At 45.2% G+C, this 18,065-nt stretch overlaps 2 protein-coding genes and 2 non-coding genes across 4 annotated transcripts in view; 1 reads left to right on the forward strand and 3 right to left on the reverse strand.

Annotated features, from left to right (window-relative positions):
• Positions 1–18,065, reverse strand: part of LOC144482285 (uncharacterized) — an 872,976-nt gene that overhangs the window by 104,745 nt on the left and 750,166 nt on the right. The gene's annotated exons all lie outside the window — the stretch shown is intronic.
• Positions 12,236–12,307, reverse strand: trnaw-cca (transfer RNA tryptophan (anticodon CCA)). The gene has a single exon. It is a non-coding gene; the product is annotated as a tRNA-Trp (tRNA).
• Positions 12,639–12,720, forward strand: trnac-gca (transfer RNA cysteine (anticodon GCA)). Its single transcript has one exon. It is a non-coding gene; the product is annotated as a tRNA-Cys (tRNA).
• LOC144482197 (histone H1-like) lies at positions 17,163–17,828 on the reverse strand. The gene has a single exon (XM_078201404.1). The coding sequence runs from the start codon at positions 17,826–17,828 to the stop codon at positions 17,163–17,165; it is 666 nt and encodes a 221-aa protein (XP_078057530.1).

Raw genomic sequence — 18,065 nt, forward strand, 5'->3', positions numbered from 1 at the left:
TTGTTTAGGATAGTAAGAATTGAATATCTAGCCTGCAGTCTGCATTGCACCTTTTGTTTGTACAGTGAGCATTAAACGCTTAGCACTCCCACTTTCCTATGTGCCTTCACCCGACAACATCTCCCTGCTCCGTCTCACAAGGCAGCCAACGTCGCACCTCCACTTTGTCTTTTGCCCATGGGAGGCTTATCGTGCCCAGTCCCCATTGTGTTTCACTTTGCTCAGTTTTATTGCCCAGATTGCACACAGTTCCAACTTTTCTATTCTCCATTAATAATAAATGAATAAATAGAACCATCCCTTGATTAAACACTGTCAGCTTTTCGGGGGTCATTTTCATGAAGTGCTGTGTGTGATTCCCGCCTTTATGCTTCTGTACAAATTCAGTCAAAGAAAAATTACCCAAATATATCTTCAATTCTGCTTCTCACTCACAAAGAACTGAATGGGTGACAGATACAGTTTCAATAGTAGCTTTAAAAGGTAGAGAATGGATTTACAAATTTAAAATCCAAGGGCGACATCAATGCCTGAAGTGGTTTTCAGGCAGTGGCGACGAGAATAACAATGCACATTCTCAAATTTGGATTGTTCAGAACCATAGAATGGAGCCTCCATTGTGGATGAAGGGAAACTTTAAACTGCGCAGCTGTGCTGTGCTTCAGGAGCTTGTTTTCCAGAAATCTCCATTAATCGAAAATGCTGCCTCATCCGCTGAGCATTTCCAGCATTTTCTGTTTTTGTTTCAGATTTCCAGCTTCCAGCTTTGCGTTGTGTTCTGTGCAGATGTTTCACTGGAACAGGGAACAGGTTCTGATCAGCCCTGTGACAGATAGAGTAGAATGTGTCTCCCGACTATCAAGCCTGCGAGATTTGCTTCCTGTTCTCTTTGTATAGTGGTTCTCATTTGAATAATTCTTCTGACATGCATCATGCGGCTTCTTCATTGTTTCGTTATATTTTCTATCTTCCTCATCATTCAGCTCTGGCTTTGGTTCCCCTCCCTTTCAACCTGATTGGAATGTACCGAGTCTGTACCTGAAACATCTCCTGAAAAATCACCCATTGTCCTGTTACAGTTTTTCCTGTCAGATTTTGGCTCCATTTTACTCTCGCTCAATCCCAGCTCCTCCCGTTGAAGTTAGTCCTCTTCCCATTCAGAAGTGCTACTTTAGATTGTTCCTTGCTAATATCAAGCTTGTGATACAATGATCACTGTTACCCAAGTGACTTCCCACAGACACTTGGATCATGCAGTCAACCTTCCTGTCAGTCTGTATGAGAATGGAATTAATTCTGTATCTGCAATGCCTGATCTGCCTCCAGATTTGCTGCTCTATTTCTTTGTCACCACACCGACCTTTTTCCCTTCTCTGTCTTTTCTCTTCACATTGTATTGAATAGCAATCGCCCGGTTCACTCCATTTCTAAGCCACATTGTCATCATTGCCAGTGTATTGTATTCCCAAATGGCTATTTGTGCTTCTAACTCACCAACCTGATACACCACACTGTGTGATTACACACATGCATTCTAAACCTGTCCTTGTATTCCTCTTAGATTCCTTCTTCATCTACTCTGATCTTATATGGCCCTACTTCTTCCTCGAGATATTCCTCCTTTCTACTTCTCTACACTGCCAGTTTAGTTCAGACCCTCCCCATCCACACGAGTGACCTCCCCATGAGGACACAGGCATTGAGTATAGAATCATGCAAGTTATGCTGAGCCTTTAGAAAGTTTTGATTGTACCACAGCTGCAGTATTGAGTCCAGTTCTGCTCAGCACCCTTGAGGAAACACGTGAGGATCATTCAGCTGGTGCAAAGGAGATTAACCAGAATGGTTTCAGCAATGAGGCTTTTAGCCACAAGGTTTGGTTGGAGAAGCTGGGGTTGATCTTTTTGGAGCAAAGCAGATTGAGGGGGAGATCTAATAGAGGTGGACAGGATTATGCCAGGTGTAGATCAAGTCGACAAAGAAATGCTGATCCCATTCGCTGAGAATGCAAGGACTAGGGTGCACAAGTTGAAGGTTTTGGGATGAGACAGAGAGGGGATGTGTGTGGAAGAACTTCTCATGCAGCGAGTAACAACCTGGAAGTCGCTGCCTCTGAGGGTGGAAGCAGAAATGATGAATAGTTTGAAAGATGAATTGGGATGGACATTTGAGGGAAATAAACTGATAGGGCTCTGGGGATAGAGCACGGGAGTGAGACTGACTGGATTGTTGCATGGAGAACCAGCATGGACTGGATGTGGTTCCAGAGATATATTTTTAATCCACAATCAGTCAGAACAGGAGAGACAGACATTGTTCCCATGTCACCCCAACTCAGTACCACTGACAGAGAGATCGATAAATCCCAGTCCAAATTCTCACCCACTATCAGATTTTCAATGTGTCAGTCCTAAAATATTGCAGCATTGGCTGCAATTAAATTAAATGCCAGATACAACTGAATGATAGGATAACCTGAGACACCAACTGTGATCATTAAAATAAGAATACATATAAATTTGATGAGTACAGATTGAGATACAGATCACATACCCAACCTGATGCCTCATAGAGTGTATGGCAGATATTGTATTCTAACAGTGAAAGCTAAGCTCAACATTCAAGTATAAAGTTCTTACAACCAGAGTGAATGATGAAAGCATCAATTTGATTAATAAAATTTGAATAACACTTTCTTTGACTTTGCAACGATTGTGAGATGAAAAGATCCATGGTCCTTCCCAATTGTGTTCAAATAGAAAGTGATTTAATACTCGGCCAAATTCTCAATAATTCCATTAAAACCCACAGCATTAATGGTCTGTTTCTGTGCTGAAATTTCAACGTGGAATGAACTCAGATTGTTAAACAGTCACAGAGCCTGAGGTTATGTAATGAATCCCGCACTGTCAGAGCAGCAGAGGCGACAGATTCAGCATCATTCTCGAGCACATGTTCATTACCAGACACTGACAGAGACAGACTGTGACTGATCTCACTGACAGAACCTGATCCTGAATGACACTAATCAATCTGACACACATATATGGTACCACTGACATGGTCAGAAATCATCACAAACCCACATAGACTGCCGAATGTGCACAAACAGCACATGTTTCTTCAGAAGGAACTCTTCAAAATGCAGCTAATGAAAACTTACTCCAACTTATAAATCAAAGAAAGGGTTTGATAAAGAAGCATCATTACTCCAAACTCGGGGTCTCGCCTGGGCCAATCCAAGCTCTCCAAAATTCTGCACAGTTCCTTATTTATAGGGAATCAGCTGGTCAGCTGACTATTACATCACTTTAATTGGTTCCATGGTTCACTGGGTCAGCTGACCCTTACATCTTGTTCCCTTTTGTCTCATTACATCCAATCAAAGTTGTCACCGGTTACATTCTAACAACACACACCCATTAAAGAGTGGGAGTTACAGGCCCACATTTTCAAACCGGTTGACCACATTCCCACGGAGGATCACTGAATTATACTAAAATAATCCCACACTCACATCCAGCACCAGATGCTGACAGACACAGCATGAATTCCACATTCACATACAGCACCAGAATCTGATGTGCGTAATCAACATAGTCAAACTCACAGAGAGACACACTTGTTACACGACTGAAAGAGGATTTTTGGCCTGTCAAGTTCTGGCTCTCCAAGTGAGTAACACACCTCCGGCCATTCATCCACCTTCTCCCCACATCTCTGCACATTCTTCATTTTCAGGCAATAATCCAATTCTTTCTTGAAGGCCTCGATTGAAGCTGCCTCTCATGCACTGTCAGTCCCCACATCCCACACCATAACCACTCGCTGTAGGAAGAAGTTTCTCCTCATGTATCCATTCCTCCCTTTCCCAATTCCCTTAAATCTGTTCCCTCTGCTTCTCAACCCATCCAACAATGGGGACAGTTGTTCTCTGTGAACTCTGTCCAGACTCCTCATGATTCTGAATACTGTTATCAAATCTCCTCTCAATCTTCTCGGCTCCAAGGAACGTGGTCCCAACTTCACCAGTTTATCTCAATAACTGAAGTTCCTCATATTTCACAATGTGTCTCACTTACACAGGCCAGAGGCAGCATATAATTATATGCAGGGCCCTGACAATTGATCCCAATCTCACAGACAGTACCACCGACTGACAGAATTAATCCCACTCTCACAAACAGCACTGAAGATAAAAAGATGCAGAATTGGTGTCAAAGATTCCCAGATTTTGAGAATGATCTCCACATTCCCATTCAATGCGAGTAGCTGACAGATACAGACTGAATTCCACTATCACATTGAGCAGCGGAGCACACTCAATGCCACAGACTGAAAGATATTCAATCAATATCACACTGATTCACACTGCCAGAGACTGACAAATACAGGATGAATCTCACAGATGGTTACAAAGACTGATAGGTCCAGAATAAACCCAGCCCCCTCAAAGTGGCCGAGAAGGACAGCTACAACATTAATCCCAAACTGGCATATCATCCCAGGGAGTGAATGAATCCTGCACTCACTCTCAGCCCCCACTAACTGGCAAATACACAATGAGTCTCCAACACTACCACAGACAGAATGACTCCATCAGTCGCATAGTCCCCGTGACTAAAAGATACAGAATGATCCTCACCTTCACACCCGAACAGAGAGTAAATCCCACGCTCTCGCACTGTATCAGCGAGTGAGTAAATCCCACACTTCACACACTGTATCAGACAGAGAGTAAATCCCACACTCTCACACTGCATCATCCAGTGAGTAAATCCCTCACTCTCGCACTGTACCAGAGTGAGTAAATCCCACACTCGGATACTGTATCAAAGTTCCAGGGACCCAGGTTCAATTCCACCTTGGGTGATTGTCTGTGTAAAGTTTGCACATCCTCCCCTTGTTTGCGTTTCCTCCCATGCTCCAAATGTTAAGTGGATTGACCATGCGAGATTGCTCCTTAAGTGTCCCAAATATATTGGTTAGGGGGATTAGCAGGATAAATATGTGGGGTTACCAGGATAGGTTCTGGGTGAGATGCTGTGTCAGAGTCTGTGTAGACTCGATGGGCCAAATGGCCTTCATCTGCACTGTAAGGATTCTATGACAGTTAAGGCCGAAATAGACAAACTTTGGTTTCTCAAAAAATGAAGGAGAAAAATGGGGTTGAAGCTGAAGATCTGAAACACTATAAGCTGCTACTACGCCCACATCTGGAGCCTGAATCCACAGTTTGGAATCCACATTTTCAAAGAGAAATACAGCTCATAGATTGCAAAGACATGTTACCAGGAAAATGGAAGGAATGTGGGGAATATTTTATGAGGGATTAAGAGATTTTGGATTGCAATCTTTAGAGAAGGCTGATTTATGGTTCAGTTCAAGTTTATAAATTGATACATTTTAATTTGACATGGAAGTACTCGATGAAAGGTCTGGTACGGGGAAGTTCCGAACAACAAAGGGACCTTGGCGTGTTTGTTCATAGATCTCTGAAGGCAGAAAGTCAGGTTAATAGTGTGGTGAAAAAGGCGTATGGCACATTCACCTTTATCAATCGGGGTATAGATTACAAAAGCAGAGAGGTCATGATTGTGGTGAACCACTGTTACTACATGTATGTACCTGGACACACCCATGCTGCACCTGGCCCGAGACTCCTCCCTTTCCACCTGGGACCCCTCCCTTTCCACCCAGAGTGGGGTATAAAGGTGATGGTCCCTCCTTCTTGCCTCAGTTCAGACGAGGTCAGCTAAAAGGGTGTGCTCCTGTTCTCAGTGAATAAAAGCCTATTAGTTTTCCCTCACTCTCAGAAGTCACCGCGTTGTAATTGATAGTGCATCAATGATGTATAGAGCTTTGGTGAGGCCACAGCTGGAATTGAGTGTGCAGTTCTGGTTGTCACATTATAGAAAGGATGTGACTGCTTTGGAGGGGATGCAGAGGAGATTTACCAGGGTGCTGCTTGGGATGGAACATTTAAGTTATGAAGAGAGGTTGGATGCGCTTGGGTTGTTTTTGTTGAAGCAGAGAAGACTGACGGGGCAACCTGATTGAGGTGTTTAAGATTGAGGGGAATGGACAAGGTGGATAGGGAGCAGCTGTTCCCCTTAGTTGAAGGGTCAGTTACGAGGGGACACAAGTTAAAATTGAGGGGTGTGAGGTTTAGGGGGGAGTTGAGGAAAAATGTTTTTACCCAGAGGGTGGTGACAGTCAGGAATGCACTGCCTGGGAAAGTGGTGGAGGCGGGGTGCCTCACATCCTTTAAAAAGTATCTGGATGAGTACTTTGCATGCCATAACATTCAAGGCTATGGGCCAAGTGCTGGCAAGTGGGATTAGGTGCCCAGGTCAGGGCATTTCCTGCATCGGTGCAGACTTGATGAGCTGAAGGGCCTCTTCTGCACTGTAATATTCTGTGATACATGGCCTTACTACCCAAGCGTGAAAAGTTCTTTACTCACAGTTACTGTATTTTGTGTGTCATAATAAACGACAGAAATTTGGTTCATGTCTCAATAGTCAATTTGTTTATCCCACATAGAATTGTTGATATTTCAAAAGCGTTGCCTGATTCTGTGGTGAATGCTGAAAATGCAGTGACTTTTGGAAAACCTGTCAGAAACATAGTGTGATTTCTATTTATGTATTGTTTGATGTTGTTGCCATTCTTGTTTTTAATACTGTGACTGTGTGGCAATCAAGATAAATAAATGAGTCATGATCGAACTGAATGGTGGAAAAGAGTCAATGCGCCTTGTGGGGGGCCAAGGATAGATCCTTGGGTGATTCGGGAGGTAACAGCACAGGAGTGGGAAGAGAAACCATTGCGGGTGATGTTGTGCTTAAGACCAGAAAGAGAAGAATGGAACTGGGGAGTGCCATCTTACCCAGCTGAACAATCTCTCCACCTGTCCCCCACTATTGACATAGTTGACTGCACCATCCTGCTCCAATACCTTCCCACTGTCAGGTCAGTGTTCACAGCAGATGAAGATGTTAATGTACCTGACAACCTGAGGAAACTAATGATGAATGAAGGGCTGGGCCTCAGGAAACGAGTGTAAAGAAAGCTGGAGTTCTCAATCATCTTCGTCTCGGGCGGCAGCTCCTTCATCTCAATGTGTGTGGTGAGATCAGGCCATTCTGCTCAGTCAGGAACAGCCAGACTGACTGCAAGAGAGAGAGAGGCTGAAATTAGAACCAAACAATGAGGGAGACCCACTGAGAGTAACCAAGCCCTGGCCCTAGACACAGGGCACTGGAAGATCCCAGTATTTCTCCCTGGCCTATGCAGAGTGAGGTTCTCTAACCCGGTGTGGCACTGCGCCCCACACAAGAACACAGGAAGATCCCAGTCTCTGTGCTGATTGGTGTGACGGGGTTTGCAGCGCCGAGGCTGGGGAGCTGCAGCGTGACATGTTTCCACAGGAAGCCGCCATTCGAAACCCTGAGCTGCGGATTGACAGCCGGGCGAGACGGGATTCCCGCTGCCAAAACCCTTCCCCCATCCGAAGCCCCACCGCCGGCTCAGGATCTGGGCCCGGGGACTGAAACCACTGGCCGGACATTTACCGCCGCCCGGTGTCTGATGGGACCAGTGTGTACCCCCGCCCTCTGTCCAATCACAGTCACCGACCTGTGACCGACAGCTGAGAAAACCAATCAGAAATGGAGCCATTTCTGTTATCCAATAGACGCTCTGCGCTGATTGAGTGATGGCTGCCTCGTCCAATCAGTGAGCTCAGTCTGTCTGACATGTGCGCGAACAATGGAAATGACGTTTTAATCTTGACCAATAGAGCGACATGCTTCAAACAACACTCGCCCACATCACGATTGACATCGGCCTGAACCAATCGAAGAACGCCGCTGTAACACATACACCAATCGGAATGCGGCGCTGATGTTCGGCTCCAGCAACGTCACTCCCAGCCCAGCGTCATTGCGTCATACAATTCGATCCGCGGCTCAAACCAATGAGAAATCAGACAGCTGGAGGCGGGTAAAGAATCCTTAAAGCGGAACCGCTATTAGAATTACCGTTGTACAACTCTAATTTACTTACGTTAGTGAAAGCAACAACGGGATTGGTGAAAGTCAGAGCGTGAGAGAAGTAGAACTCGGGGGAAAGGAAGGAGGAAATAAATGTAGCAAACGCGATAGAAATGAAAGGAGAGGAAAGGAAGATGGAGGCAGTGAGGTTGAGAGAGGGAATTCTGGAGCTGAGTCGCTGAGAATTGAAAGCACAGCCATCACTGGTGGAGTGAATCGATGATGTGGAGATGCTGTTTCTGGGGGTGTTTCCGAGTCGGGCATGGTGGAAATGCTCTTTAGTTTTCTGCATGTTGCAGACGAAAGTCTCATCTGCTTCTCAGAAGGAATGCTCAGTGAGCTGGGGCTAAGTTTCTGAGTTAGCACCCACACAAGCTTTACCTGCAGCCTGGAGCTCAATTACTGAAGTGGGATTTTGTCTTTCTCATCAGGACGGTGCAGGCTGAACAGGTGCAGTGTTGCAGTGAGGAAAATGAAAAAGAGAATTGGTGCAATGACACAACCTTATTTGGCTGCAGTTTTTACTGAACGGGGTTTGTGTTGGTTCACTGGGTTAGGATCACTGACTGCATGTATTTGTGGAGTGTTTTAGGTTCATTTATTAACATCGCAAGTAGGCTTACATTAAAACTGCAATGAAGTTACTGTGAAAATTCCCCAGTCGCCACACTCCAGCGCCCGTTCGGATACACTGAGGGAGAATTTAACATGGTCAATGCACCTAACAAGTGCATTTTTCGGACTGTGGGAGGAAAATGGAGCACCTGGAGAACACTCACGCAGAAACAGGGAAACGTACAGACACTGAACAGATAGTGATCCAAGCCGGGAAGCAAACCCGGGTCACTGGTGCTGTGAGGCAGCAGTGCTAACCACTGTGCAACCATGAGGAGAGGGTGCTGACACATGTCCGTGAGAAGCCAAGTCTGACGATAATAGCGAGAGTCATACAGTACAGAAGAGGCACTTTGACCCATCACGTCTGCACCAACAAACCTACATTAAATCTACAAGTATTCCTACCTTCCAGCACTTGGCTCGTAGCATTGAAAGTTATGACATTTCAAGTGTTCATCCACATACTTTGTAAAATTAGTGAGTTTTCCCACCTCTACTACCTCTCCAGGCATTGCAATCCAGACTCTGACCATGCTTTGGATGAAAAAATGTTTCTCTCAAATCCCCTCTAAACTTTCTGCCCCTCACCTTAAAATTCTGCTTCCTTGGTATCAACCCTGCAACGAGGAGGAACAGCTGCTTCCTATCCACCCTTTCCATAACCCTCATAATCTTATACACCTCAATCAGGTCTCCCCTCAGCCTTCTCTGCTGTAAAGAAAATGACGCGAGCCTATATAGTCTCTCTTCCTAGTTCAAATTCTCCATCCCAGTCAACATCCTGGTGAATGGCCTCTGCACCCTCTCCAGTACAATCATATCCTTTCTCCAGTGATTTGACCAGAACTGCACTCAGTGCTCCAACTATGGCCTCACCAAAGTTTTGTATAGCTCGAACATTGTCTTGCTGCTCTTATAATCATACATTAATACTCCATTCCTCATGTTTCATGAATCTTCACAACTCACAGAGTGAAAGGCTCTTTTATCATCAAAAAATACAATGTACGGCAGCTGGAGCTTTCCCTTGTATTTTCAGGGATCTAGGAATCAGTGGATCATCTAGAGATAGAACGAAAAGAATATTTTCACAGTATTTATTCACATGGTACTAACATCAGGTTGCAGTAGTTATGAGCCGATTGCATGGCCTTATGGCTAAAGTGTCTGACTTTGGTGTTTATAGTAATGATATCAGAAAATTGCAGGTTTGAGTTCTGTCACGGTCATTTCTGGTGGAGCATCCAGGGAACCGATCTTACACATCATATTAAATCCACATTTTCTTCCAAACATTGCAGGGTGCTTTCTCAGAATGTAGGTCCTTGTTATTTTATTAATTCAATTCTAAAATAATCTTAGCTCTGAACAATTCCACAATATCTGTTTGATCTGGATAAATTATTGATGTTCCCAACTAGAGCAAAATGCTTTGTATTGATTGGGTGATTGAAATTCTGTGGAGGCAATTCTAATTTCCTCAGGACGAGGTTTAATAATGAGCTGAATGAAGTGGTTTTTTTACAGGGATGAAAGGTTATGTCACTGGGCTGGTAAACCAGAGGCCCGCACTGATCTTTGGAGGCATGGAGTAAGTCCCACCATGGCAGCTGGTGAAATTTAAATTAACTGATTTGATACACAGAATTATTGATCAAAACAGAAACAGGAGTTGGCCATTCAGCCGAAATAAGTCTGGACTTGAAACCAAGCCTCAGAAATGGCGGCCTTGAAATTCCTGTTGATTGGTTTCCCACAGGAAACATTTTCACTGAACAACAGAGAACATTTCACACAACAGGAAACACCTTTGCAGAACAGAAAATAAAAATTCTGCTCAAGGTGGCTCATATTTACATAACCGGGAATCTGGTCAGACCCCATTTGGAATATTGTGAGCAGTTTTGGGCCCCATATCTAAGGAAGGATGTGCTGGCCTTGGAAAGGGTCCAGAAGAGGTTCACAAGAATGGTCCCTGGAATGAAGAGCTTGTCGTATAAGGGACAGTTGAGGACTCTGGATCTGTATTCCTTGGAGTTTAGAAGAATGAGGGGGCATCTTATTGAAACTTACAGGATACTGCGAGGCCCGGATAGAGTGGGCATGGAGAGGATGTTTCCACTCGTAGGAAAAATTAGAAACAGAGGGCACAACCTCAGGCAAAAGGGACGATTCTTTAAAACAGAGATGTGGATGAATTTATTCAGCCAGAGAGTGGTGAATCTGTGGAACTCTTTGCTGCAGAAGGTTGTGGAGGCCGGGTCATTGCGTGTCTTTAAGACAGAAATAGATAGATTCTTGATTAATAAGGGGATCATGGGTTATGGGGAAAAGGCAGGATAATGAGGATGAGGGAAATATATGATTGAATGGTGGAGCAGACTCAAATGTCCAAGTGGCATAATTCTGCTCCCATGTCTTATGAATATATTTACACAACAGGGATGAATTTGACACAACCACAGCAAAGATCTGTCAACGGCAGAGACACAGTTTCACAACAGAGAGAACAGTTACACAGCAGAGAGTGCAGTTACACTTACATGAAATTAATTTTAAAACAAGGTCTATCTTTATGTAACAGAAGATCCCTTTTCAAACATAATCAGTTGTTCCATCTCAGTATCTTGTTGGTTTGTTCGGTACCTTCTCTGTCTATCGCTCTGTGTGTGTCCTGATCATCTCTTACTGCTTCTCTGTGTGTCTTTCTCTGTCTGTTTGATTCGGGCTGATGTTAAGTGTTATTGTCCAGCCAGGGTGCGCTTCCCAACTCGTGGGTCTTGTTTGAAATACAAATACAATGAATAGTTTCTTCTCACCCACGCAACAGGAATAGGCAGGAAGCGGCAACGTTTCGGGGCAGAGTGGCTGGACCCATAACCCAGAGGTCGATGGATCGAAACCATCATCTGCTATCATGTTCTCACGAACATCAAATCGTAACATTCGGCTGCTGCCCAAAGGTAAATCTGGGTTTTCTCGACAGTAAATTTGTTTCATCATCTTGATTTTCATTAACTGGGAACACAGCGCATATGTCCCAGGTTCACAGAAAGTAGTCTCACAACACCAGGTGAAAGTCCAACAGGTTTATTTGGTAGCATGGGCTTTCGGAGAGTTGCCCTTTCATTAAATGGTTGGACAGCTTATTCAGCCAAAAGCACGGGATTAATTCCTGTATCGGTTGAGATTGTTCATGAAGGCCCGGCTTCGAAGCCTTGCTCCTCTCTTGACGTGTGAATCATCCTGTTAAATCGCCACAGTCAGCTGTCTCCTTTGATGACCCATAGGAACATCTGAGTCTGTGGACCTTGCTTTAATTTTGCAAGCAACGAACACCTCACAACTCTGACACATTGTTTCAGATATAAAACTGTGCAAAAACAAAACTGAGCATGCGAACCGGAAGCATCCCTAAAATATCATTTCTACCATCGTTTTGAAATTTGTCATTTCTACCATCGTTTTGAAATTTGTCATTTCGGGAACAATTGCAAACAATCAACTTTACCAAGATACCAATTTTGCCCAGACACAAAATCCGACGCAGAAAAGCTTCATGAGCCTGACGTGATTTGAACACGCAACCTTCTGATCTGGAGTCAGACGCGCTACCGTTGCGCCACAAGCTCAGACTGCTTGCTGCATTTTACATCCGGGTTATGTTCGGTGAATTCAAAATCAAACTGGGACCAGGGAATGGAACTGTCTCCCTCTTTACTTTCTGTGGTTACACACCGAATGGAAGATTGGCAGCGAACCGGATTAGCAAGAAAGCAGCAACACAGCATTATCCTGTGGGAGAAATATGTTCTTTGTTACGGGTGTTAAAACACCCTGGTTTGGTGAGAAGTCAAAAGAGAAAACGCTAGAAAATCTCAGCAGGTCTGGCAGCATCCGCAAGGAGAGAAAAGAGCTGACATTTCGAGCCCTTTGTCAAAGCTTGGTGAGAAGTTATTGCGTGACGAGGTGGCCGAGTGGTTAAGGCGATGGACTGCAAATCCATTGTGCTCTGCACGCGTGGGTTCGAATCCCATCTTCGTTGGTGATGGTTCGTTCATTGTTTTGAGGTTCACGGAACCAAGATGAAGTTTGAACACACAGGCTTGAGAGAACAGTCCAGGACAATTCCATATTCCCATAATTCTCATCCTCTGAGAAACTCGATTTGACAGTCAATTCAAATCAGGGCACCCGCTTTGGGCACGAGTTTGCCACCATGTCAACATGTGGTTTCGGAAGCTCCAAAGCAGACGCCAGTGGCAGATTTTGTCTTTCCAGAATCGGCAGGTCAGCCATGAAAATTAATGCTATATTAGCTGGTTTGGCCATGCTAAATAGCTCCTTAGTGTCAGGGGGATTAGCATGGTAAACATATGGGGTCTCGGGGATTCATTCTGGGTGGGATTGTTGTCGGTGTAGGCTTGATGGGCCGAATGTCCTCCAAGTTCGAGGCGGCAGTTTCGCTTCTCTGAGAAGATTGACACACCAGTTCCTAATTTCTTCAAATTTTACCCAGAAAGCTGACTCCGATGAGATTCGGACCCACAACCTTTGAACATTTCACAAGACAATGACTAGCAGTCTAACATGCTGGTACCCACTGCCGCAAACAGGTCCACAGCAGACGCCATTTCCCTGGCCCTGCACTCAACCCTGGAACACCTAGGTAACAAGGATACCTCTGTCAGACTCCTATTTATTGACTACAGCTCAGCCTTCAACACCATTATTCCCAGGAAACTCATCTCCAAACTCTGTGGCCTGGGCCTCGGCACCTCCCTCTGCGACTGGATCCTGAACTTCCGAACTCACAGACTTACCTCGAATGGGCTTACTTTGCATGAAGTTGATCTTTCTCCCCACCCGAGCTATGACTGTAACACTACATTCTGCACTCTCTTGTTTCCTTCTCTATGAATGGTATGCCTTGTCTATATAGTGCACAAGAAACAATACTTTAACAATACTTTTTCACTGTATGTTAACATATGTGACAATAATAAATCAAATGAAATCAAATCAAAAATGCCATTCTTTGTGCCACAGAGACATTGCTGCAGCAACTATTCCCCGTTCCCATCTGGCAATTTCTGATGTCGTCGAACAGACAGTTGAACAGTTCAGCAATTGGGCAGCGATTACATTTCAAAAATACTTTATCATCATTAAAATATTTTGGGACGTCCTATGGTTGTGAAAAGAGCTACAGATATTCCAGTCGAACTCTGAAAGGACACAGACAGGTTGGTGGAATGGGAGGACATGTGGCAGATGATGAATGAAGTGATTCATTTTGGTGGGAATAACACAAAGCGACAATATAAAATAAAGGATTTAATTCCAAAAGGGGGTGCAAGAACAGCAGGACATATTTGGACACGTGTATATGTCATTGAAGGTGGCAGGACAGTTTTTAAGAGCCGTTAATAAAACATACTGTATCCTCCAGTTTATAACTGAAAACAAGAAGTTTATACAAATTTACGGCAAAGAAAATGCAGATGTGCTGTTAGATATTTTCAGCCGTGCCCCTCGCCTGAGGTGTAGTAATCCTGAGGCTAAATCAACACCATTAAGCACTCCCTGTTGAGATGGGGAACAGCGGATGGTCATTTGGGATTATGGTGACTTTACCTTTATATCTGTGCCATATTCAGAATATGTTTTGCATTATCTGCTGATTTTCGAGGATTGGGATCTTTCTGATTCTGTTGGTAGAACTGTGCGTGTACAAGCAATTTGTTCTGGCGGTCAGCTCCCGGAACAGTAAACTAGTTTGGAATCCATTCTGTATTTGCAAACTCTGGGATTGTAAAAGAGTTGATGGATCTCCTCATTCTGAATCTTCAATGCATTTTTTCAGCGTCGCTGACTGGGCTTGCATTTTTTAAAAAATTAATTCATGGGACATGGGTGCCACTGGCTGACCAGTATTTATTGCCCAACTCTCGTTGCCTGCGGGCAATTGAACGTCAACCACATTGCTGTGGCTCTGGAATCACATGTCGGCCAGACTGTGTAAAGGCGGCAGATTTTGGTCCCGAGAGGACCAGATAGATTAATACAACAATCGACAAAGGTTTCATAGTCATCAGGAGATCTTTAATTCCACATATTTTTTATTGAATTCAAATTCCACTACCTTGTCAGGATTTGAACCCGGGCCCCCAGAATACGAGCTAAGTTTCAGATTTCAGCGATGATACCACAAGGCCAAGGTCTCCAAATTTCCTTTGAACTGAGTGGCTTGGTAGGCCACCTCCGAGGGCCTACAACATTGTTGTGGGTCGGGAGTTGTATGTAAGCCAGTCCAGGTAAGAATTCCTTCCCTGAAGAGCATTAGTGCTTTAGTTGTCTTTTTTTACGAAAGTTGATTCAAGGCCATTGATTCCAGATATTTTTATTGATTTTGAATTTCGCCATCTGTCGTGGTGGGAGATGTGTGAGTGTTGGTCTGTGAGAGCTTGTGTGGGTGTGTGTGTGGGTGTGTGTGAGAGAGAGAGTGATGGAGATTCACTCATTTTCAGTGAATGTGAATTAACCCCTTATATTCATACACGGACACTGTGATCCCCTTGCCCTTGCGAATTCCTAAGAAGTAATTATACCACTGATATCCGTTGTCGTAGCGTCTGCATGGTTTCCCCAATGTGCCATGCCTCGGGACATCCTTTCCTGCAGCGTATCAGGTACCTGAAGACGCTACGACAACGGATGAATGAACACCGCTCGACAATCACCAGGCAAGACTGTTCTCTTCCTGTGGGGGAGCACTTCAGCAGTCACGGGCATTCAGCCTTGGATCTTCAGGTAAGCGTTCTCCAAGGCGGCCTTCACGACACACGACAGCGCAGAGTCGCTGAGCAGAAACTGATAGCCAAGTTCCGCACACATGAGGACGGCCTAAACCGGGATGTTGGATTTATGTCACATTATCAGTAACCCCCACAGCTTTCCCCCTGATCTTGCAGAATCTTACTCGCTGTTCTGTCTGGAGACAATACACATCTCTTTAGCCTGTGTTTACTGTTCCCTCCACCCACATTATCTGTACCTTTAAGACCTGGCTGGCTGTAGAGATTTGCATTCTAATTAGTATTCTGTAACTTGATTTCTGTGTCTCTGTGCACTGTTGGAGAACAGATTTTCACTCCATCTGACGAAGGGGCAGCGCTCCGAAAGCTTATGGTATTTGCTACCAAATAAACCTGTTGGACATTAACCTGGTGTTGTGAGACTTCTTACTGTCCTTTCCCTCTGCCAGACATGATGATTGTTCACTCAGATCTCTGCACAATATGAGAGGAAATCTTTCAGGCTCCTTTTATACAGCCCGCCCCGACCTGATTGAGGAAGGCGGAGTGAGAGAGCAGAGAGGGGAGGAGACAGAGTGAAGAATAAACACAGAGCGGGAGGGAGGAGAGAGCCGGACTGACACACACACACAGAACGGCCCCTGATCTTTCAGCTCCACCTCCAGTTTCTGCAACCGCCAATTTCAACCCGTTTATTAACAATGGAAGCGAAACAGAGCTCCCCAAACAAACCCGTCACAAACAAGTGTTTCCACAAACCCGCAACTTTGAAATATGGAATCAAACAGAAAATGCTGCAAATAATCAGCAGCTCCGGCAGCTTTTGTGAAGAGAGAGAGAGAGACAGAGTTAACGTTTCGGGTCGTGACTTTGTTCTTTTGTGTTTTTAAACCTGGTCCGTAATAATTCCCAGTCAGTCATATTCCGACCTAAACACAGTCGATTCTATAGCAAGAATCTTCCTCCGCAACATTCTCACACACATCTCCTTCTCGCTGTTTGCAAACACTTTAATGAAGCTGCTTGGGGCAATCTCCTGTGTTAAAATGAAGGGAGTCACGATGGCCGAGCGGTCTAAGGCCGCAGTCTCCTCTGGAGGCGTGGGTTCAAATCCCACTCCTGACATTGATGTTTGGCTAAGAATTGCCGTCTCACAGCGCCAGGCACCTGGGTTCGATTCCCGGCTGAGGGCACTGTCTGTGTGAAGTTTGAACATTCTCCCTCGGCTTTCTCCGGTTTCCTCCCGCACGCCAAAGTGCGTGTTAGGTTGACTGGCCATGCAAAATTGCACCGGAGTGTCGGGGAGTAAATAGGGTCATGGGGATCCGGACTGGGTGGGATTGTGGTCGGTGCAGACTCGATGGGACGATTGGCCTCCTTCTGCACTGCAGGGATTCGGTTAAAAATGAGGCGCGAATGCGGTGTTTAGCCGCCAGTGTTACTGAATATACCAGACATCTTTATTATGAGAGAAAGTGGCGATTGAGCAAATGAAATTCAGCCTCGACTCTGTTTCGCTTTAGTCTGAATTTGAAATGATCTCTATTGAGAATGAGCCGGGCCGCGGGACAGGAATCATTTTCTTGCGGGATCAGCTCTTTCCTGAGAGATGTGGGTGGCTCTGAGAAGAGCCTTTGGGTTCAGAGGTTTACAATTTGCTCGGGTTGTTTCACTTCTTTCCTGACGCTTTCTTCGCTTTTGCTGCTTTCACTTTGGGTTTGGCCTTCGATTTAGTCACTTTTTTGACAGACTTTCCGCCCGTCACCTTCTTCACAGGAGACTTTTTCTTCAGGGCTGCTTTCTTCACCGCCTTTTTTGGAGTTGCCGCCTTCTTGCTGCTTGTTTTCTTCACTGTTGATTTCTTCACTGGAGTTTTCTTTGCTGCGGGTTTCTTGGCTGCGGGTTTCTTGGCTGCTGCTTTCTTTGTTGTCACCTTCTTGGCCGCTGTTTTCTTTACTAAAGATTTCTTGGCTGTTGGTTTCTTCACCTTCTTTCCCATTTTCCCCGGGCTTTCCTTCTGAGCGAGTTTGAAGGAGCCGGAGGCGCCCTGTCCCTTTGTCTGCACCAGAGAGCCTTTCTCCACCTTCCTCTTGATAGTTAACCTGATCTGGGAGCCGCGCTTCCCCACATCCACTCCACTGCCAGCCAAAGCTTTCTTTATCGCGGCCAGGGACTTCCCCTTGCGATCGCTGCAACCCGCCACAACATTGAGGATCTGCTCGCCTAACTTGGGACCGGCTGCCGCAGGTCGGGGAGCCGCCTTCTTCTTCCTGGGAGACTTCACTTGAGCGGGAGCGGCTGGAGGAGCCGTTTCGGCGGCTGCAGTTTCAGTCATATCCGAGAGTGTGTGGAAAATCTGTGTGAGTCAGAACTGGATCCGAAATGAACCCAGTGGCGGCGGCACAGAGCAACTTAAAGGCAGAGAGCGGACGGAGCAGAGACAAGCTGCTGTCAGCTCCCGGCTCCTCCAACCTCTCTGTGTTTCTCTCTCCTCACAAACTCTCCCATTGCAATGAAATTTCCGCCTCTCCAGAGATCCAGCTCACATCCTTCATGTCTCTGACACACGAAT

Source organism: Mustelus asterias, unplaced genomic scaffold (assembly GCF_964213995.1).
Source record: "Mustelus asterias unplaced genomic scaffold, sMusAst1.hap1.1 HAP1_SCAFFOLD_35, whole genome shotgun sequence".
NCBI lineage: Eukaryota > Metazoa > Chordata > Chondrichthyes > Carcharhiniformes > Triakidae > Mustelus > Mustelus asterias.

Bases quoted from the DNA above. Each gene is read 5' to 3' on its own strand.
- LOC144482197 (XM_078201404.1), bottom strand. From the start codon at position 17,828: ATGACTGAAACTGCAGCCGCCGAAACGGCTCCTCCAGCCGCTCCCGCT.